The sequence below is a fragment of the Macaca mulatta genome, chromosome 9 (genome assembly GCF_049350105.2).
Source record: "Macaca mulatta isolate MMU2019108-1 chromosome 9, T2T-MMU8v2.0, whole genome shotgun sequence".
In the NCBI taxonomy this organism is placed as follows: Eukaryota; Metazoa; Chordata; class Mammalia; order Primates; family Cercopithecidae; genus Macaca; species Macaca mulatta.
The window spans coordinates 117,002,879-117,026,802 of record NC_133414.1 but is presented as its reverse complement, the minus strand read 5'-3'; the positions used below and the strand labels follow the sequence as shown (position 1 = coordinate 117,026,802).

Genomic DNA, 23,924 nt, shown 5'->3' with positions numbered 1-23,924 from the left:
AGAAAAGATTCCAAACTGCTCAGTTGGGCACCAAAGGCTTCCACTATGTGGCTTTCACTGTCTGGCCAGCTTCCTCCTTGGGTCACCTTCCCTGAACTGCATTCACAATTTCACTCCACTGCCTCCCGATCATTTGCCAGATTTTCCCTGAACATTCTCTCCTCCTGAATTTAATCTAACTATACTCCTTATCTAGCATGCCCATCCCCTCACACCACTCATCAAAGTCTTTCTCTCCCTCCAAAGCCTAGCTCATATTCTGCTCCTGGCTAAGCATCCTCTGATCCCTCAAAGCTAGAATTAATATCTTTCTCTCTCTCATGCCTTTGTTTTAAAATTCTGTTATTATTTCTTACAGAATATCATATAACAGTGGTCTCTCTCTCCCTATCACTCTCTTCCTTTATCTTTCTCTATATATATACACCTCTATTTATATATAATATATATTACATATTTATATATAAATTAATATATTATATATTTATATAATTAATATATATTTGTATATTATATATTATATATATCTAATTAGAGGTATATATAGAGGTAGAGATAAAGGAAAAGAGAAAGCAATAGAAATGGAGAGAGAGACCACTGTTATATGATATTCTGCAAGAAATAACATATATAGCCTCTAATTGTTTATATATATTTATAAATATACATATAAATACATTTATATATATTTATATATACATGTGAATACATATAAATACATGTATTTATATGTATATATTTATGTATACATATAAATATAATGAGGCATATATATAAATTAGTTATTATTACAGAATAGCATCTAATCATATAACATACTATCATAATATCATATAACAATGGTCTCTCTCTACCTTTCTATTGCTTTCTCTCTTTATCTTTCTATATATATAAATATATACCTCTAATTTATATATATGCCTCTAATTGATTATATATATATATGTGTATATATATATATATATGGAGAGAGAGAGAGAGAGAGACAGACCAACCAGTTAGGGGAACCTAGAAGGGAAAATCTTTTCTACATTCTCATATGGCCCACAGTGCCTAGAAAACATATTGTACACAGTAGGTCTCATTAAATGAATTACACTAATACATGGTCTGAGTAGAGTCAAACAGGTTTACATCCCTCATTAGAGAGCTTCACTCTGTTTCCTGGTGCATTCAAAAAATGCCTAGCACCATGCTGAGTTCACAATAAACATTCAAAAGCATGGCTGGGCGTGGTGTCTCATGCCTGTAATCCCAGCACTTCTTAAGAAGCCAAGGCAGGAGGATCACTTGAGCCCAGGAGTACAAGACTAGCCTGGACAACATGGCAAGGCTCCATCTCTACAAAAAAATTACAAATCAGCCAGGCATGGTGGCACGTGCCTGTGGTCCTAGCTATTCAGGAGGCTGAGGAAGGAGGACCACTTGAGCCTAAGAGGTCAAGGCTGTGGTGAGCCATGTTCACACCACTGCACTCCAGCTTGGGTGATACAGTAAGACCCTGTCTCAAAACACACACACACACACACACACACACACACACACACACACACTCAAAAGCAAATACCAAATGAGTTGAGCAAGGTCTTGGGAAAAAAAAGTCAACACACAAAAGACAATCCCATTTCATTTTCTAGTCAATTACAATAAATATGTGAAAACTGAAATTAAGCAAACAATATCTTTTACAATCACTCCAAAGAAAGTGAAATACTTAAATAAGTGTACACTTAACAAAATACATATAGATTTTATATAGTGAAAACTATAAAATGCTGATGAAAGAAATCATAGACCTAAGAGATGTACCACCATGTTCATGGATTCAAAGACTCAATATACTAAAGATGTCGGTAGTCCACAAATTCCCCTATAGGTTTAATAAAACTCCTATCAAAACCCCACCAGGGTTTTGATTCTGGCAAACAGAGACAAATGTCTTCCAAAATATATATAGAAAAGCAGAGGCCCTAGAACAGTTAAAACAAAGAAGAATAAAGTGAGAGTAATCATTCTGCCTGACATTAAGGCTTACCATATCACTACAGTATGAAGAGGATGGTACTGGCAGAGGAATGGACACATCCCAGTGAAACAGTATGGAGAGCAAAAAAATAGACCCATATAAATATGTACAACTGATTTTTGACAAAGGGGCAAAAGCAATTCAAGGAGGGTAGGATAAATTGCACTCACATGCATTTATTCCAGAAAAATGAAAACATGTTTGCATGAAAACCTGTATTCAAATGTACAGAACAGCATTATTTTCCATAGCCAAAAACTAGAAACAACCCAAATGCCCTTCAACAGGTAAATGGTTAAACAAATTGTCATACGTCCATACCCTAGACTACTACTTGTCAATAAAAGGGAACTATTGATACACAAAAAAAGTTCATGAATCTCCAGGGAATTACGCTAAATGAAGAAAAGTGAGAAAAGGCAATCTCAAAAGATTGTATACTGTATGACCCTATAACATTTTTGAAATAATAGAATTTTAGAAATGGAGAACAGATTAGTGGTTGCCAGGGTTTAGCAATTAGGGGTTTTGGGTGAGGGAGGTAGGTGTGATTATAAAATGGCAAGATGAAAGATTCCTGTGGTGATGGAGTATTTCAGCATCATAACTATGAGGGCGGATAGACAAACCTACCTTCCCCTACACCCCCACACAAACTCACACAAAAAAAATGGGTACAACTAAACCTTAGAGTATCTGTATAATGTTGGTGGATTATATCAATGTCAATATCCTAGAGTGATATTATATTGTAGTTTTGCAAAATATTGAGGGGGACTGAGTAAAGTATACACAGTATCTTCTTTGTATTGTTTCTTAGAACTGCCTGTGAATATTCAGTTATATCAGTAAAATTTGCATTAAAAACATGTGAACACAAACGGCACACTCATCCCAGACAATTTTCTATAATCACCCACCACCTTTCCTAACAGGAATGGAGAATTTGTGAATGATTAAGAGCATTCTACTTGCATCTCTTGGTGGGGGGATGGGTTGGGAGGGAGGCATTACAAGAAATAAACATTGTAGAGATTATATCGGACCAATCATATCATCTTCATTTATGAAGACCCTACTCTTAAAACTTTGGTGCACTGTCTAAGGTTCAGGAGAACAGTTGTGGAAATGCATGTCCAGGGCTGAGACAATGTTCACAAACTAAACTGGGAGTTAAAAGCTATTTGGGGAGACAGTCAGGGGCAAGTGAGACAAGCATGGATTTTGGTATTTTACAGACCTGAGGTCAAACTTCATCTCTTTTGCCTACTGTCAGTAAGAACCTCGGGTTCATCATCCACCAATATGGGGTAAAACCCTTGCAAAGTTTTTACAAGTGGTATTTTTATGAGTAAAGCTCCTAGCACATTCTCTGACACATAATAACTGATGGCCTCTTAAATAAATATTATAATTGGAGGGATGTTCTTTAAAATTGTACATATTTAAGTTATCTGTACACTAGAATCCATCAGGAAACATATGGTATCTGTGATGTCTGGTATTCCCAGAACCCTGTCCTGCCCTGCTGCTGATCATCCTGGCCTCTCTAGGCATAGAGATGAACAAAGGGGCCAGCTGGGCCAGGGAACTCTTACCTACCAAATACAGTTAAAGTTTTGATTCCTTGACCCAAGTGGTCTCTTCCATTTTCTCTTCCAGGAATTTAAACCTCAAAGGAGGCAGTTGTCATCTGATAGCAGCTCACCAGAGTGTAAATCCATGACATCCAGCTGCTATGGTTGCTGGAGATTCCTAGAATTTTGTCACTGCTGGGTTTTTTTTGCTCATCTCTTCTTCCAAATGTTGAGCACTTCCAGTATTCTTCCAACAAATCTTGTATGCTGCTTAAGTTAGCAATGGTTTCTGTTACTTGCAACCAAAAATCTTTATGAATAGAAAGCCTTCAAAAGGTACCTGGAAACTATTCCCCAGTTTTTGTTTTGTTTTGTTTTTGTTTGTTTGAGACAGAGTCTCATTCTGTCACCCAGGCTGGAGTGCAGTGGTGTAATCTTGGCTCACTGCAACCTCCACCTCCCAGGTTCAAGCAATTCTCTTGCCTCAGCCTCCTGAATAGCTAGGACTACAGGTGCCTACCACCATGCCCAGCTAACTTTTTGTATTTTTAGTAGAGACGGGGTTTCACCATGTTGGTCAGGCTGGTCGTGAACTCCTGACTTTGTGATCTGCCCGTGTTGGCCTCCCAAAGTGCTGGGATTACAGACATGAGCCACTGTGCCCGGTCTATTCCCCAGTGTTTGTGTCCTCTGATCCCCACCAGAACCTAGATTCCTGACGGCCAACTCACCCTCATAAGGCTTATCTCAAGCACAACTCCAGGGGAGCAGCACCTCATGACCACTCTCTTGTGGCACCACTTTCTAAGATCAATGCTAATTGCCCAATTAAACAGCCCTGATGCTGACAGAATGTGAGCTCATTAGTAAGTGCCAGAGCACATTCCAATTATTAACCTTTATGGTTGTCATTATAAAGGAGGAGGGTGCAACTATGGATTTCCGCATGAATGATTACGCTCATCATTCTGAGCCAGAAGGAAGAAAGATGGGTAGAGGGAAAGGTGGTATGCTGCGGGTGAGTTACCCAAAACAACTTTAGAAGCAAATGACATTTTAGAAGCAAAGATGGCCATAAAGTGCCTTAGATCAATGGCACATCAGAATCAAGAGGGGAGTTCTTTAAAACTGTAAGTTCATGGATCCCGACCCCAGAAATTGATTCAGTGGGATTAGAATAAGGCCCAGGAAACTGACTTTTCTTAAATTTCCCAGGTGATTCTCATAATCCACCTGAACTGAAAATCACTTAGGCAAATATCCAAGGAAACTACTAGTCCCAAAAGTAGTCCCTCAGCCATAGATCTCACATGAAACAGGAATGGCTGCCAAATTTGTAAGGCCAGGAAAGCATGCTTACCAACATGACAGCAAGAACAAGGGGCTGCTGAGAACTGGACGATCCAGACTGGGGTCCCAGACTGACCACCAACCCACTAGGGACGTCAGACAATCCATCTGCAAAATGGAATGTTCAATTACACAGGCCTTCCACCTCTCCCAGAAATATGAGAACTGTCCTGTATTTATGTGGACAATGACTAAAAATGGTATGCAAGTTTAAGAGAATAATAGCAGTGAAGGGGGGGATCTTTTACAAGATAAACCTTATGTATTGGAAGACAGCGCAGCTTTAGCTTTAAGTTGGGCACAAAACATTTGGAAGCAACAATAACATATAAAAAAACTTCCTAAGTTCAGTGATTCTTATAAAGAAATCTCACAGACGTGTAACAGGAAAGGTCTTTTACCAGTTTACATATTTTCCCCCAAATAATGTCTAGGGCAGTGGTCTTTAAAGGGAATTTGCTAGAAACCTCCTAATGACATTTATAGACTATGTCCAATAAAGTAATTGGCCACCAGACGATGAGAAAGTAACTATGAAAGTTTGACTACCTAATCTTTATAGTCGTTATATATATAAGCAGGAATGGGGTATGTCAAATTGCTCTCCTATAAACTTGAAAATAGATAGGCTCTGTGTGAGTTGAAATTTTTTCCTTTTTTTGGCTTCAAACCACATTCCAAGGGCCCACCTATCATAGTTTCACACACATGGCCATCTGGCAGGGAAATAAATTAAGGCCTACCTTAGAGGGCGAGGAAATGCATCCACTTAAAAATGTTATTTTAGAAGGAACTGTCTGATCCTGTTCACTTATTAACTTCATTAGAAGGCTAATGAATTGACTGCTGAGAAAATGAGAGGGAGCTCAGGCTGTGGACAGGGATGGGCAGAATTTCACACCCTTTATCCAAATGGAAGGGTTATTTATGATTGTGATAAAATGGTACTGCATCTGGAGGAAAGGGAAAACAACATAAAATAACAATCCACAGACACAATCCATACGAAAGTGTTACATTCTCTCAGCCACTGGACAAAAATCAAGATTTATGCATGCTGTGGTCCTGCCTAGTGGAAGAAAAAAGACGGAGCCATAAAAAGAAGCCCTCTTTCCCATAATAAATAGGAAAACATTAAATCTGTAATCCAGATCTGCTTCTCCAGTGTTCTCATTTCTCAATTCTCTAGCAAAGTAAGATGTCTGAGGGCCCAATATTTAGAGCAAACTCATTTCTCATTCTATTTTTCTTTTCAGAACAAAGACTTTCATAGATTGTATGATGCTCCCTGTGTTTAATGAATTTAAACCAAGCAGTTTGGACAGGTGTTCTGGCTAATGTCTGCCAACTGGATAATATCCATCAGTGAACAGCAAGTTAGCAGAGTATGCTATTTTATTGACACTTGGATTGCAACTTCACCAGCAGATTTTATAAAGGAAGGTGGTTGTGCTCAGAAGCAGTGCGGTTAGCTCAAGAAAGGTATCTTTTGGGTATCATAAATCCTGTGTGGGCTTCCTGTTTGACTTCCCAGTATAGCAGAGACTGTGGACTCAGAGTTGAAAGTGTTTCGAGAGATCATTTCATCTAATACCTTTATTTGTGAAGAAACAGAAGGATGGCATGAGTAATCTGATTGGTTAGTAACAAAGGTGGGCCTAGAACCCAAGCTTCCTTGGGTGAGTTCAGTGGTTCCCAATCCTACCTAGGACCAGAATCAACCAAGGAGCTTTTATTTTCTTTTTGAGACAGGGTCTCACTTTGTCACCCAGGCTGGAGTGCGGTGGCTGATCTCAGCTCATTGCAGCCTCAACCTCCTCAGGTTCAAGAGATTCTCCTGCCTCAGTTCGCCAGTAGCTGGGACTACGGGCACGTGCCACCACGCCTGGCTAATTTTCTAACATTTTTTGTAGAAATGGGGTTTCACCTTGTTTCCCAGGCTGGTCTCGAACTCATGAGCTCAAGCCATCTGCCTGCCTCAGCCTCCCAAAATGCTAGGATTGTAAGTGTGAGTCACCACACCTAGCTGAAGCTTTTGAAATAATAAATTCCTGCGTAACGACCAACCTTACTAAATTGAAATCTCTTGGGTAGGGCCCATAAATTTAGATATTTAACATGTTCTACAAGTAATTCTGAGGATGCAACAAGTTTGAGAAACATGCATGGCCCGACCCTGCCTTCCATGTTAATTACTTGGGAGACAGCAAAGCTCTTCCATGGGCTTAGAGCCTCCAAAAGTTATATGAAAAGGAAACCAATAAAGACCGAGTTAACACTATGGTGAAGAAACTGAAAATCAGATTGTACTTTGCATCCTGTACCCCAAATCAGCAGCAGCAGCAGCATCTGGTGTATGAAACCCAAGAAATACATTAACTTTCACCTTTTGCCAAACACAAATGAGGACATAAAGGGGAAGATAGGAATATTCTATCTCAAGCAGAAATGCATAATTCCCAGGTATGATATGCCTAGGAGTCTAGATTTGTTCTGTACCCCATCCTCCTAAAGGTATTAGCACAGTTGTCATCTGGAGCCTGGCTGAGGCTGCTGGAGTATATGAACAAACCATAATTATTATATTAAATACTGACTACATTGACAACATTTGCATTCCATGCATTATTTCACTGAATTCCCACAAAACCTATATGAGATAGACTTTTTTATCTTTCTATTTTTATGGAGAAGTAAACTGAGGTTCAAAGAGACTAAAACATTGCTCAAGATGGTATAGCTAGTAAGCAATAGAGCTGGGGTTCACATTCAGGCTGTTTGAATCCAAGACCCACCACCTTTAAACACTACATATGCCATCCCACTGTCACCAGGTGTTTCTAGGAACCATGGGAACTATCAATATCTTTCCTTTTTATTTATTTATTTTTTTGTGAGATGAAGTCTTGCTTTGTTGCCCAGGCTGGAGTGCAGTGGCATCATCTCAGCTCACTACAACCTCTGCCTCCCAGGTTCAAGTGATTCTCCTGTCTCAGCCTGTCAAGTAGCTGGAATTATAGGCACCCACCACCACTCCCGGCTGATTTTTGTATTTTTTAGTAGAGACAGGGTTTCACCATGTTGGCCAGGCTAGTCGTGAACCCCTGACCTCAGGTAATCCACCCGCCTCGACCTCCCAAAGTGCTGGGATTACAGGCATGAGCCACCAGGCCCAGCCGTCTTTCTTTTTAAGAAGCTTACACACCCAATAGAAAAATAGGATATACTATATTAAATAGCAAAACAAAATATATTTGCCATATTGCTCTCTTCTCCGATTCATTCCTAGAATTGTTTTGTATTCTTTATGGAATGATGTGGGGTGGTAATAATAAAAATATGAGCATTTCTAGAGCACAGCCAGTCATTGCAGAATGCACTGTATTTTGTGGATATGTATATATTCTTGCATATGCCTGCTGTTGTTTCCCATGTACATTCATCTTACCTTCCAAACAAATGAAACATTCCTTGAGGACAGCAATCATGACATACTTACTTTCCATCTCCCAGCAATGAACACAGGGCTGCTTACATAACGGATGCTCAATTAATATCGGTTCAATTGAAAGTTCTGTGACCCATTCAGGAGTTTCCACCAGATTGATTACTACAGCAAGCAAATAGGAGACCATCCCAGTTTTAGACAGAGGATTTCACAGCTTATATCAGCCCAGCCTTCGGGACCTCACATATAAAGAGCCTAGCGAATAGGGTGGAAGGCTTTTAATTAACAGTCTAGCAAAAAATGTCATTCCAATCTGCAGTTTTGTTTCCACTAATTCACTCAGATTCAGCAGGAATTCCACCAAGGAATTGGGGTGAGCAGCTGTAGAGGGAGGGAAGCGCATAAATAAATCATGAGTGTCATTAAAATTTGTAAACTAATAACTTCTGGGAAGTCTTAGCAATTATTATCAGGGCTTTCTTGGCAAACAAAAAATTAATAAATTCAAAAGGTCTCCATTTTCTATTTTTAAAAAAAGCAGCATCCCCAAGAAAGGTCACTGACAGAACAATTAAGGAGGAAATAAGTGGTCCAGACAACAGCTTGTGAACCAGATGAAAAGTCACAGAATTCCCAAGTGGCAGGAGTATGAGACAACTCAATACATAGAAAGGGACACAGCAAGGCGGGGCTGGTGCTGGGATTGGTTTGGGACTATTGAAAACTTTCATGAGGTCTCCAAATCCTTATTTAGTATCGTTAAAGTGCTAAGCATTGCCAATGATCCAGAAACAACTAAGGCACGCATTCCCTGCCCTTGAGAAGTTCACAGGCTAGGAACAAATCACCAATATGGTGTAAGGATATAAAGCTACTGATGAGCAAAGGAGGAGCCTCCCACCCAGAGAGGAGGGTCATGGAAGGTCTCCGGCAGGAAGTGCCTGGGAATCCGTACTCTCCATATACATCATAATCAATTATGGTGCGTCCTGAAGCCAGGCATACAGGAAGAATGGCTGTTCAGTCTGGTTTCTTTTCTAATAGTAGAATGGCTCCCATACTACTAGGGTGGGTTCAGTAAAGCAAGGCTAAGAGCGGATGCAATAAAGCAAGAGAGGAGAGAGGTGAAGAACCAAGGTCTACCAATTGAAGGGTATCATTCTTTGCAAATGATTCCTGTTTCGTCTCATGCCTAGACAACTGCAAATTCATTTAGCTCTGTGAAGACCCTAGTCCAGCAGCCAGAGGAGAGCTCCTGCGCAGACTTCACACCTGTGGACACCTTGCACCTCTGGGGACCGCCTACCTGTGGCAACCTCATACCTGAAGTTCCTTTACCATGTATATTTTGTTCTGAAGCTGATCAGTCAGGGACCCTTGATGAACAGTCATGCTTAGGATGGACAGGCAGAAGCTGGAGAATTGCTTGCTAACCCATTTCCCTCCAGAAGTGGGTAACTTAAACTTCTTTAAAGTTTTTGTTTATTAGTCCAAGGGCTCATGTCCAAGACATACAGAAATGAGTCCAAGAAGCAATCTGCCAATCAGAAACATAAATCCTCACCAGTACCTATGTTCAAAAGTAAAGATTTAATAACCTCAAGCAGTGGATTGATTGGCACTATCAGAGTTTCCACTTCCAGAGAAAAGTGACATCCTTCCTCCCTAATTGAGGATCATGAATGCCCAAGTGAGGCAGAGATGCACGTGCATCCACAAGGGCAGAGGGCATAAATTGTTCTCACGGAAATGAGAACAATGTGGTCCTCCCTTTGAGTCCATAGCACCACCCTACCACATGACAATGGCCTAAATTTGTTAGGAATGGAAGAGACATAAATAGGAGGGTTATGTCTGTATAGCTGCAAAATTTCCATTTTTGAGAATGGCTATATGACACTGTGGAATGAGGCTCAGATCAAGAGCCAGGGAGTGCTCCTAACCTCAGCCTTAAGACCCACGTAACTCAGGGAAAGCCCTGCATCCTTTAAACAAGTCAGTCCCCAACCTCATTAATTTTCTAAACATGATATCTTATAGGTGAAATGTTTTTTGACTAAGGGATACCAACAGATGGTTGTGCTGTTGTGCTAAATGACAAATTTACATAACCACCCTGGTGGTGGTGAAGAAAGAGCCTTGGCCACCAGCAGTAGAAGAGCACCAAGGTATTCCGGAAAGAATGTCACAAGGGCACAAGATACTGCTACACAAATTAATGGTTTTAAACAGTCTTTCATCTATTTAGAAGTAGATGGCCTCTGAATTATTAATCCAGTGAGGCAAATAATTATATCACATTGCCACCTGACAGGCGGTGTCGTCTTGTCATGACAGCTGCTGTTCCAGGCTTCTTGATTGTACAGAACACCGAAGAAGAATCACTGAATTCAATTTCAACTTGGTTAAGCATGTTAAGCCGAATCACGAAGCTGAAAGGGTGCATGTTTAATTTAGTTTCTTTTCTCTGCACACTGTATTAGGAAGGGAAATCATACTGCTCTAGGCTCTATAAAATACACCATTATCAGTACAGGAAAAGAGAATGGGAGATACAGATCTTTAGAACATGTGTGAGAAAGACAGTAAAAAGTTAGAAGACTCCCAGTGAGGTCCCAGCAAACCAGGAAACCCCCAGAAAGTTTAGGAGCAGTCCCTTTCCTCAGTCACACTCTATCCAGGGGTTCCTAAGCTGGGCTTTATCAGGTCCGTGAACCACCTGAAACCTAACACAAAAATATACTCATACATGATATTGATCAACAGGGAAAGCCCATAATATCCACCAGCTTTCCAAATCCCCATAAGGGCACACCATATGGAATCTGTGATCTGTAAACACGCTCTGAGTAACTCCCTTTGCTTGAGCCCCTTCTGTGAACCTGGTCAATCCCCACACCCTCCAGACCTGGCTCAGCACATTCTCTCCCACAGACCAGCCTCACCTGGACTTGGCCCTGTGGTAGGGACATGTCCCCACTTGCCAAACTGCATCCCTCCCTTTGTGCCGACACCCAGCTTGAAGAATCTTTTCTATAAAAGAATATCTTTGACTCGATAGAAATTGGTATTTCAATTCCTCCCAACTAGCACAAAGGACAACATTCTAAATCACTCTTCTCCCCTCCCTAACCCCCGACCTTCAACCTCAAAGATCTCTGCTAATTCCTAGAGAACACAGACTACACTCCCTTGGTGTCTTATAATTTCCCTCACATGCACCTCTGCAGCAAGGGATCCTTAAAAACAAAGTCAACAACGGAATGAAAACTCTATCCAAACACAGGGCTATGACAATCATTAATAATTACAATTAAGTAAGCACTTCCTATGTGTAAGTTACTGGACTAAATGTTTTTATATTCGTTTCACTTAATCCTTAAAACAACCCATTCATTAATTTACTCACTAAGTAAGCATTTATTAAGCACCTCTTGTGTGCCAAATAATCTTCTAAATGCTGAGAATACAGCACTGAATTAAAGTGAAAAAAAATTCCCTCTCTCAACAAGCTTAGATGTGAGTGGGTGTGGGAAGACAATAACAAAGCAACAAGTCAACATTTAGCATGCCAGCTGGTGATAAGGATCAAGAAAAACATGTAGCCAAGTGATGGAATGTGGAATCCTGGGGAAGGACCTCATGATTCGGTGACCTGTGACCAGACAGGGGAAGGAAGTGAGGTGCCTGCTCTGTCGCCTGCGAGCACTAGGCAGAGGAAAAATCTCAGTGTAAAGGCTCTCGGGAAAAGCATGGTGGTATGTTGGAGGAATAGCAAGAAAAATGAGGCTAGAGCAAAGACATGTTCTGTGCCAATTTATATGCAGGGAAACAGACTTAGGGAAGTGGATTGAATGATAAACTCCCTTAAAAGATATGTCCCCATCCTAACTCCCAGAATCTATAATGAGCCTTATTTGAAAAAAAAAGTATTTGCAGATGTCATCAAGGATTTCAAGATGAGGTCATCCTGGTTTATCCAGGAGGACCCTAGATCCTCCAGAAGGAACATGGCCCCGATGACACCTTGATTTCAGACTTCTGGACTCCAGAACTGTGAGAGAAGACATTTCTGTTGCTTTGAGCCACTCAGTTTGAAGTAATTATTATGGCAGCCCTGGGGAACTAATAGAGAGAGATTACGTAAAATGCCCAAAATTACACAGCTTGGTGGTGGACAAACTGGGACTTCAATCCTGGCAATGGAACACCAGGGTACCCGTACAGACACCAAGCTATACACTGTCTCTTGGTACATGCTGATGAATACACTGGCTCCTGCAGTTGTGAGAAACACCCTTCATAACCTGAAGGCCTCTAGCATTAAGCAACTGGCCTAGGTTCCTATACTTGCCTGGCCTGCTCCTAGAAATAGTCAAACCTTTTCTGCAACATAGGGTAGCAGGAATAGCTGTTTTTCAATGTAAAGATAACATTTTCTGGCATGTTTCATGATTTGACCAAGCAGACACCACAGGAATGAGGCTTAAAGTATCACACAGCATCACTGTGCTTGGGCTTGAAGGGCGGTTTCTGAGGCTCTAATTCCCTGGAAAGTACCGTGTGAGTGGAAATAGTCATGCTTTCATTTGTTAGAGGCACGCTGGTTACTTATACATCTGCCAATTTTCACTGAGCAGCAAAATTAGGTTTTAGACGTCCTGTGAAAATGGAGGCAGGCCTCAGTCGATATGAGCAATTAACCCCTAAATATTTAATAGATGCTGTGACTACTCCCTCTTCCCTGGAGAGAAGCTGCCTAGTTCTCCGCAAACAAACAGGTCAGATGAAGAAGCATTTCACACCCCAGTCCCCTCTGCTCCAAAACCCCAGGAAACCCTTGGGGCAGGACTCAGGGATGATGATGCAGCCAGATGCATGGCTTTTTGTGACAGCTTCCTGCCCAGTATTGACACATCGCAAGGTAAATGGGAGAAAACGAACAACACCTCAAGTCTCATGGACCTAGCAGAGAGGGTGAAGCACCAAGTCCCAGTGGCTGATGAGACCCACTGTCGACCCGTGTGACTGCGTGTCAGTGTGGTCGTATGGGTGTGCGTATGTACGTGATGAGGTATACACGTAAGTGTGTGTAACACATGAGCATTCCCTGTCCTGAGAAACTTTTAAAATCAAAAGAATAAACTGGGCTGAAACAAGTGTTTTAATACATGATATTAATGTAGCTATCTTTATACCAATGCAGGGGTAAAATAGACCTTTTAATACTATTTTATGGGGCAAGGGGCCCCTGAAGGCAAAAGTGCCTGGGAATCAGAACATCATCAGGCGAACTTGTATCTGTACCTCTTCCCATGTGTATCTGCCCCCATGGTACTGCCTTCTCAAGAACCACAGCATCTTACAGATGCAAAGGGCTGGAGACAGTCCTTTGGCCAAGACTCACATCCGGGACAAGAATCCCTCCTACAGCAGGCTTCCTAATCAAGAAGCTCTACTCGTGCATGTTTATCTGGTCTCTCTAGACAGGCCCCACCTTCTTCAAGTAGAATGAGACACTCCAAAAGCATAGAGGCAATGAGAGGGCCAGGATATATGTGCAGCAGATTCCAAAAGAGATAAGCAGAGGAGGAAAGGAATTCACAGGTGGGGGCCGTTGGTTCCACCTGGAGCATTAGCATGAGCTTCCAGGAAGAGGACTATCTTCTGCTCCTTCCAGTCCACACTTCCCAACTGCTTCACTTGCGTTTCTTACGTGAGCCAAGCCAGGGTGGCTCCTTACGAATCTCTAATCCGCTTACCTCCAAAGTGAACTCTCAGTCACGCTGCCCAGGTTGAAGTCATATAGCTTCGTCAGGATAAGTATGACCTGCAAGGGGTTGGGGATAAGGGCAGAGGAGAGGAACAAAGGGAGGGAAAAAAGGAAGCTTACTTTAGTTTGTGTAACAATATACAATGCATCTCCTACCACCCAGAGGAGGGCTTAGTATTTATCCATTGAGTTGCGGGGTATTATAGGATCAAGCAAGGGGAAAAAAAGTTATTAATTTAATGCATCCCTGTAACTGGTAGCATTTATTTTAATCCTGACAGTGCTTTGCATTTGAAATAAAACATGCCAACAGGAATTAATTGGCTATTGACAGTTGTTTCTCCACATCTGTCCTCCTTCAAGGTCAGACACAGGCCAGCTGGCTTTGTTCACCACCAAGGCCACCCAGAGATCAGATGATAGGCTTGCTTTTGATCCAGAGATGACTCTGATTCACAGAATTGGACCTAAAAGGGTAAAAGGGAAGTGGGCCTGATTCTGTCTATAAAAGGGGTTCAAAGAGATTTTGTGTTTCCATCAATAGGGCCTTGGCAGGCATAAATACCTGAATGCAGGCAGGCCTACTTCCCCAACGTCCCCTGATACCATCTGCCATCGACCATGTATCACAGTAAGCAGATCACTGAACCCCACTGGACTCCACGGCCACCTTCTTGACATCAGGTGATGTTAAGTAACCCAAAAGGAAGCTGGATGTATCAGACAACTGAGGCTGCCTGTAATCCAGTTGGTGGTTTTCTTACCCAATCTTGGGCTGACCAGTCTGTTCCCATGCCCTTTCTCCAGCTGAGGATTTGGCCATCAGATGTTTCCCTACCTGCCTCTCATGCATCTGGGCAGTGGCTTAGGCACAGCTCCACATCTAAAAGGATGCTAAGCGCGTGCACCTGAATCGATTTTAATCAAAACGCAGGTGCATAATACACATTGCCTGCCTGCACACGTGATAATCCAGTTACACATAATTGTGTTTATCTAAATTTAATGTACAACTCATTTCACTTTTTTCAGCTCCTTCCCATTCCACAATTTAACTTCCTCCAGTTCATTTTCACAGTAACCATTAAATTCTTTCCGAGATAATAAATTTCTGCTATCGAGATGGGACTTTCCCATTCTAGGTATCCATTTAAGATTAAAGAAAAATAATCAGCCATTATATTGAACATTTTTATGGCACTTAACTAACAACAAAACGCTCACTTCGAGATTTATTCTCATCCAGCACTCCATGGGGTCAATCAGCCCCATTTCCATTTCTTCTATATAAACTAAAAAAAAAAAAATTAAAGGCAAGGGATATGATCCATTATGTGCCAAAGGTGACTGGGACATTCAATTTCTCTGCGGTGAGGAATGGAAGGTTGGCAAGAAACATCATCAATGGCATGGCTATTTGTAGAATAGTGGAATTTACCAAGCTACCTGTCCTATTACCACAGCACAAATCAAAGAGTATGTATTAATAGCACACACCAGTGGCATGGCTATTTGTAGAACAGTAGACTCTACCAGGCTACCTGTCTTATTACCACAGCACAACAGCAAGAAGTGGGGAACCCATGCAAAGAATTGTTCTCCACAGTCACTTAGAGGTCTTTGCCCCTCCCATTCATAACTAGTTTCCTCATTTATTAAAGTCAGAGACTAACAAGGAAATATGCTTATCCATAGCTTCACCAAATGTCTAGCAAGTTGCCAGATAATTTCTGTTTGCTGAATCGGTGTATAGGGTACACACATACACACACACACACACACCCCCAAAGTTCTTCTGCTCTTGATTTGACCTTATTTCACATACCAAGTCTTTCTTAAAGTCACTGTGTAAAAGCATGGAAGCCTATGTGCAGGCCATGCCAAATTCTGGAAAAAGTAAAAAAGCTCAAAACCGATCTACTAGGAATGAATCAGAATGACCACCTGACTCAGGCTCTGCAGGAGCAAGTCAGACCATTTCATTTTTTCCCCAACATCAAGCCTCCAGGGGACATGGCTCTAAAAAGTGCAAAATCCATGTAGAATGAAGAAAGAGATGCTGAGGGTGAGTTTCACTTAATTAGCAGAGCTTCTAACCACTAGATCTGGAAAACCCTTCTCCTTAGTCAAAGCTTGGACCACCCTGCTTTTTCCTTCCCTCCTTCCATCATTTCCTTTCTTCCTCTGTTGAATGGCTATGATATTCTGGCCACTGGGCTATATGTGGGGGATACAGAAATAAAAGATCCAGATTCTTCCCTCTAGAAGCTCACAGTCTAATCTAGCAGGGGAGAAACCTAAGAAATGAGCAGGCAATTCCTATACAGAGTGATAGGTGTTGTGGTGGTGAATGCAGAGAAAACTGGGGAATGTTGAGGCACCAAATACAGAAACTAGATAAAGAAGTCAGGGAAGGATTCCTAAAGGTGAAACCCAAACTAATACCTAGAAAGAGTAGAAACTAACTAGCTAAAGGGAGTGCTCAAGTGTTTCTACACGGAGGAAGCATCATGAGCAAAGACGCAGGCGTTCTGTAAATAAACCACCCAAGAGAATATTATTAGACTCTCCTTAGTTTCTCCTTCCCCTCAGTAGCTGCCATGAGAACGTGCCTCTCAGATCTCCACCTGCAGGAAGCATAATTGACTAAGCACTCCAGCTGCTGTGCTCTGAAATCCATTGCTACCTCTTGCCAAGCCCACACCCCACAAAAGCTGCTCCTGGCCAATGGTTACAAGCAACAGGAATATTAGGCAGACACATTCCTGGGTGACAGGACTCCTCTGATGGGTGACCTTGATGCTAAGATCCCCTAACAGCCTTGCTAAACTTTCCACAAAACCTCACTACAGTCTGAGATTCTGCCAGCCAGCCTACCTGCCTGCCTGCCTTCCTTACCCATCTCCTTCACTGGGGGGTCAGATCTCCATCTCAGCCCAGCAGTTGTCCCAATTTGCTCTCGTTCCTTTCCCATTTTCTCTCACAGGCATTTTTCCTAATAAGTTTCTCAGATATCTCATTTCATCTTCATGTCTGCTTCTTGGAGAATCCAGACTAACATATCCTTCCACACTTCTATGAATATTACTTCTGTCTTCATAGTAGATGGTTTCAATTTTACCTCTTAATTCATGCACTTTCTTGATCAGAAAACTTCACTGACTTGCTCTGTCAATGGGTAAAATCCATACTCCTTAGACTGGCACACTTAGACTCCACAGTGGGGCCCATGCATACTCTTCCAATCATTTTTTCCAGTTTGCAAAAACCTGTCCTCTGTTTTAAACAATCTAAGTTTTTCAAGGTACCTCAGGTAAGACAAACCCATCCTCACATCTCTGCTTTCTTTCATGCTCTATTGTTATATCGCTGCCTGTGCCGCATCCTTTCATTATCCCCTGTACTTGCCTGCCTGATGTTGGAGAAACAGTCCAAAGCCCATCCCTTTCAGGTGGCCTCCCAGGATTATACCAGACATCAAAAATATTCTCTCCTGTGAAGTCCTATTTTGCTTAAAATGGAGTCATGCAATTTATCACAAATACTATCTTGATAGCTTCTGAATGTTATGTGAGTGGCCTTCTCAACTAAAGCCTACACAACTTAAGGTAGGGATTGTTTGGTACTTCTGTCTCCTTCACAGGCTCAGCATATTGAAGGTTCTTATAAAATAATCGCTTCTGAGTAAATGAAAGATATTGATATTGTGTTGGTAAATCACAGACTTCAGCAGGAGATGCTATTAAGCCAGTCTACTGCTCTCATTTTATAGATGAAAAAATGGAGCCCCAGAAAGGGGAACATGACTCAAGGTCAAGGCTCAGCAATGTCTGACTTTGACCAAGTGCCCCCAAGGTAGTGCTCTTCCCATTCCATGAATAAGCCAGAGCCTAAGAGCCACTGGGGAGCCTATTAAATGCCGATTCCATGGCCCACCCCCAGCAAGTCTGACTCGATGGACCCTGAGTAGGATTCAAAACTCTTCTGTGTTCTTGTGATAGTTTGCTAAGAATGATGGTTTCCAGCTGCATCCATGTCCCTACAAAGGACGCAAACTCATCCTTTTTGATGGCTGCATAGTATTCCATGGTGTATATGTGCCACATTTTCTTAATCCAATCTGTCACTGATGGACATTTGGGTTGATTCCAAGTCTTTGCTATTGTGAATAGTGCTGCAATAAACATACGTGTGCATGTGTCTTTATAGCAGCATAATTTATAATCCTTTGGGTATATACCCAGTAATGGGATGGCTGGGTCATATGGTACATCTAGTTATAGATCCTTGAGGAATCGCCATACTGTTTTCCATAATGGTTGAACTAGTTTACAATCCCACCAACAGTGTCAAAGTGTTCCTATTTCTCCACATCCTCTCCAGCACCTGTTGTTTCCTGACTTTTTAATGATCGCCATTCTAACTGGTGTGAGATGGTATCTCATTGTGGTTTTGATTTGCATTTCTCTGATGGCCAGTGATGATGAGCATTTTTTCATGTGTCTAAACACCGCATGTTCTCACTCATAGGTGGGAACTGAACAATAAGATCACTTGGACTCAGGAAGGGGAACATCACACACAGGGGCCTATCATGGGGAGGGAGGAGGGGGGAGGGATTGCATTGGGAGTTATACCTGATGTAAATGATGAGTTGATGGGTGCAGCACACCAACATGGCACAAGTATACATATGTAACAAACCTGCACGTTATGCACATGTACCCTACAACTTAAAGTATAATAATAATAAATAAATTTAAAAAAAAAAAAAAAAAACTCTTCTGTGGCAGCCAGAGGACCACATTTCCAGAAAGGCTCCAACACATCATGGTTCCTTTCCCACCTCTATGCTACAGTGACGCTACCCACTCCACCATGGTGAGATCCTAATCTAGCACAACACCGCTTCGTTTACATTGAATTCAACCTTACAAATAAAGCAGGACACATATGAGGAGGATACCTCAGCGAGGTCACACCAGCATTCCCCAGAGGAAAAGTCAAAACACTGAGAATTATAGGATGGAAACTCCTTTTCCCCTGGAGTCCAGCACAGACGGACATTAATAGAGCCATGAAGAGATGATAATGTAACCTTCAGGCTTAAGACATTCTATGCCAAGCAAACAAAACCAAGAGCAAGAGAAAGCCTGCCCACCCCTGACCTCTCCCATCACTCACAGCCTTCCAAAGGCCACTGGGGAGGAGTGAATTTCCAGGGAAGAACATGGAAAATAGATGCGATAAACCCACCTAACAAGCCCAGGGCTGTTGGGCAAGTACTCAGACCAGAAAGAGATGAGTGTGTGGCTCCGGAAACAAAGTGGGTGGATATGGCAGGCAGGATGGTGGAGGGGGTAGTTCCAGATCTACAGCAAAACCTGACTTGAATCTCCTCCAGCTGATGGCCCCAGAATGAGAATAGGACTCAAACTCAAGGAAGAAAAAGCAGGAGCTAACATTAATTGCACTCCTACTATGTGCTAAGTACTACACTGGGCAATTCTCAATCCTCGCAAAAAACCTTTGAAACAGAGCAGGTATTATACAATATCTCCCATTTTATGGATAAAGAAACAGAGGCCCACGGGTTAAGCAAATTGCCCCCACAGCAAACAACCAACAAGAGACAGAGCCAGCATTTCTGCCCATGCCTGTCTTACTCAACCATGCTTGTTCTGCTCTCACATGATGCTCCTCCACTCAGTAAGTGTTTATGTGGGCTTCTGTGCAAAGCAATGAACAGGAATGCAGACAAGAGAAAAATGCACCCTTGCCCTCAAGGAGTTTATCATTCATTCATGAATTCCACAAATATTTACTGAGTACCTCTTATGTGAACTAGAAAGACAACTGCTAAACTCTGCAAATCAGGGAGAGAGATCTAGAGCTCAAGGCCCGGGGTAAAGATAACTTTTGTTTTCTTTGTTCTTGGAGAGAGAAATAGGAAACAGAGATGTGTAATGAGAAAAGAACTAGGCAAATTGTTGGGAGACCCAGGTTTACCAAATAAGCTTTGTCAAATAAGTACCTTTTTGACCTAACTGGCTATAATCCTGGGGGGATTTTAGACAGCAGGAGAAATGAAAATAAATTGGAATAATTCATGAGTAATAGCACTTCTCTCTTCTTACAAGCTATATACACACAGAGAGAATAGCAGAGAAGTCTGTCTCTCTGTGTGTGTGTGTGTATAGCTGGAAAATTACATTTATGGAAGTACATATAACTATTTTAAATTGGCATCTGACATCTTATTTGAAATAACACTGTTCATACATCTCTTATAACTTCTGTCATACTGGGATAATATGATTTCTCTGTATGTCTGTCTTCCCTGTTAGACTGTGACCTCCTTGAGGTCAGAAATCAGGTCTCATTTAGCTCTGCATTCCCGCCACCAAGCACAATGGCTGACACATGGCAGGCACTATACAAGGTCCTTTGGATGAATTACAAATATATGGCAGTAAAAGAAGGGATGAGATGATAAATGTAGAGAGAGGTATGGATAATGCGCTATAAGATTTGAGAAGAGGAAGCAATTAAGTCCAGAAAATGTGATTAACAAAATCTTCATGAAGGAGGGTTATATGAGCTGGGTCTTAAAGCGTGGTAAGAATTTCTATATACTGAAATGGAGCGTGTCTGCTTTATTTCTTTTTCTTTCTTTATAAATTGGACAGGGGCAAATAGAAAAGAGCAGGGGGTAGAGGAAGCATTCTAGTTATGAGAAAAGCAGTTTAGAGATGGAGCAGTATAGGCTGTGTTGAGCGCACCATGATATACGCAGGATCCACTCAGAGACACAGCAAGGCTGTGCCAAGGTGGGAAACAAGGCACAAAGGACAAGGGAAGGGTGCAAGAAGGAGAGTGGAATTGCACTTGGTGTGGTCAGTAATGATTTGATTAAAAGCTCTACAAGAGTGAAGAGGGTGGTGACAATAGGAGACTATATTATCATAAGGGGCCACCATAAATAAGGCGACAATAAGGGACATAGCTGACCTCTTACGAAATCAGTTGGTGTTGTCTTTGTTGAGTATCCACTTCCAATTTTCTTGTCCCCAAGCACCTCGTATCTTCTGCCGTCCTCAAATGCTCAAGCCAGCTTCAAACACACAACACTGCAACTAATGCCTTTATTCCTGACTTCTTCTCCATTCACCTATTCCTGCCCAGTGCCAAGCACAGTATAAGAATCTTGGTAGTAAAGTGATTTTTTAATGGTTGCTGTAGTCTTGAAATGTGTAGCCCTCCTTAACCTGCTGCCTTCCAAGATTATCTGTATTTGAACTAACAAGTCCAAGTCCCTGACAGGGTTGGGGAGAGTGATATTTGGTGCGACTCTACACATCCCATTTTCTGTGTGAGAGGAAGTGCCCATAGTCTGAAGTTTCAGTCCCTATTCCACCCAAGAATCCTAAATATCTCCAGGTCTAAATTCATTCACCTCATTGGATCCAGCCCTCTGCCTCCTAGATGGAGTTTGCAAGGCCACATGGAGAAAACGCAGCACTTGAAACCAGAGGGTTGAACTCAAGACCCAGCCTTGACACACACTCCTATATGTGCCCAAACAACTCATGTATGTTTTCGGAATTGGCTGTGTTTTACTAAAATGGGGTAATGGTACACTTTCCCTGCCATGCTCACAGGGTTACTGATTCAAATCAAATAAGGGATGCCAGCTTGCTTTATAAGCTGTACTGTGCAAACATAAGTTATAAGTGTGACAGTTATTCTTCAGGAGACAAGGGCTTCTAGTTACTCATATTTGGTGGAAGGCTTTCAGATTCTAGAGTTGCTGAGCTCCTTCTAAAAAACGCCCATCCATTCTAGACCCTAACTGCAATACAGGAGGCTGCAAATCAGAGCCAGTGTCCTCACCTGGCACCTCCACTCAGCTTTGGAAGGCAAGCAGAAAGCCCCAGGGGATTCCTGTCCTCTGAAAGGATAATGCGTAATCTGCAAATTCATAAATCACTAGGACGCTCTGGCCCGTGAGCACATTCAGTGAAGTGAGGACCTTTAATGCCTGCAAAATTTTACTCTGAAGGAAAATTACTTTAGTTCATTAAACCTTCCTAAAATCTTGGTGCCTTCAAATCCATGGGGCTCTCTGCACATCCACCTCTAGGTCCTCTCACTCTTATGACCTCACTCCTGCCTGGACCTGATAATTCTTTGCTTTCAGCCAAGTGGAATAGGACTCATTGACTTTCTTTACCAGGGGTGGTAGACAATGGTAACATAAGAAAGTTGCTAAAACATACACTTCGGGGACAGCCTGCAGGAGTGTGTTTTAAGTCTCAGCATGGTCTTGTGAGTCTTGGCATCTTCCTCCCACCTAGAGGAGCCTCCCCTGCAGGGAGTAGAAAGTAAACATCTATAATCTAGAACTCAACTGGCCCAGTATGAGAATGTCTGGGCACCAACTGGGTGTCCAGAATAAGATAAACAGTGCCCACTGCACACTGTGAGTTTACAATCTAGTTGGGAAGACAAGGAATTATTAATAGTACAAGAGATATCAACTTCATCAGTGTCGGATGCAAGAAATTTTCCAAAACTGTTAACCCCTTTCTCTGTTTTATTTAAGGGAGTATTACCAACTCTGTGGCTCAGCACGATTCCTTTCTCATCCTGCCCATAGCAAGCAAACACTAAGTCTCCTGAAATGTGTTGGGGTGTCCTGCATTGACCAATTTCAGTCCTCATAATTTTTCCATTCATTCACCAAACTAATATGTATAGCATGCTTCCTTTTTGCCAAGTGCCGAATCAGCAGTAAAGAAAACAAACCAGCTTCTTTGCCCTCACTAAGTTTATATCCTAGCAGAGGAAAAAAAAACAAACAAAAACAAACAAATAGGTAACCAATGCAATAGTCAAATGGCAGTGAGTGCTATGGGGAAAAAATAAGCAGGAAATAAGAAATAAGAGAAATACATTAAAAAGTGCAAACATGCAGGGGGGTTCCAGCGTGGGCTAGGGGGTGGCAGGTGGGGAATGAAGGTTGCAGAAGTAAATAAGGAGCTCAGAAAAGGCCTCTATGGGAAACTGACACTTAAAATCCTGAATGAGGTGAAGGATGAAGTCACATGGTTCTCTTGGTAATAAACATGACAGGCGGAAGCAGCAGCAGATGCAAAGATCCAAAGGCAGGAGTGTGCCCATCGTATCTAAGGAACAACAAGAAGTTAATGAAGTTGGAGGGGAGGGGAGGGAGATATTGGGACGCTGAGACCTCACTGAGCCTTGAGAAGCACTGTAAGAACCTTGGTTCTTACTCCGAGTGAGATGGGAAATCAGGAGAGGATTTACATGGAGAACTTAGGTTTCAACAGTATCACTCCGGTTACTGTGTTTAGAAAGGCAGTTAGGGGATGAGAGTGGATGAGGAGCCTACTGTGATGTAATCATCCAGAGGAAATGCGGTGTGGACTGGACCAGAGTAACAGCAGTAAACTGGGGAGACAGGTGAAGAGAGGCAGGATCTAAATATATTTTAAAGATAGAGCCAAGGAGATTTGCTGACAAATTAGATACAAGGTGTGAACAAAAGAGAATAGTCAAGGACGACCCTAAGCATTTGAACCTAAGTGACTGGAAGCATGGAATTGCTGTCTCATGAGATGAGGACCGTGAGAGAAGAAGGTCTGGAGGAAAGATTAAAAGTTGAGGTTTAGACATTAATTTTGAAATGCCTAAGAGACATTCAAATGGAGAAGTCAAACAGTGAGC

The 23,924-nt window shown here is 41.9% G+C and overlaps 1 protein-coding gene across 1 annotated transcript in view; it reads right to left on the bottom strand.

Annotated features, from left to right (window-relative positions):
* SORCS3 (sortilin related VPS10 domain containing receptor 3) overlaps positions 1 to 23,924 on the bottom strand; it is a 609,576-nt gene that overhangs the window by 398,821 nt on the left and 186,831 nt on the right. Inside the window, exon 2 of the mRNA XM_015148111.3 lies at positions 14,164 to 14,231. Coding sequence (XP_015003597.2) covers positions 14,164 to 14,231 — 68 coding nt within the window. The remainder of the gene's footprint in view (positions 1 to 14,163; positions 14,232 to 23,924) is intronic.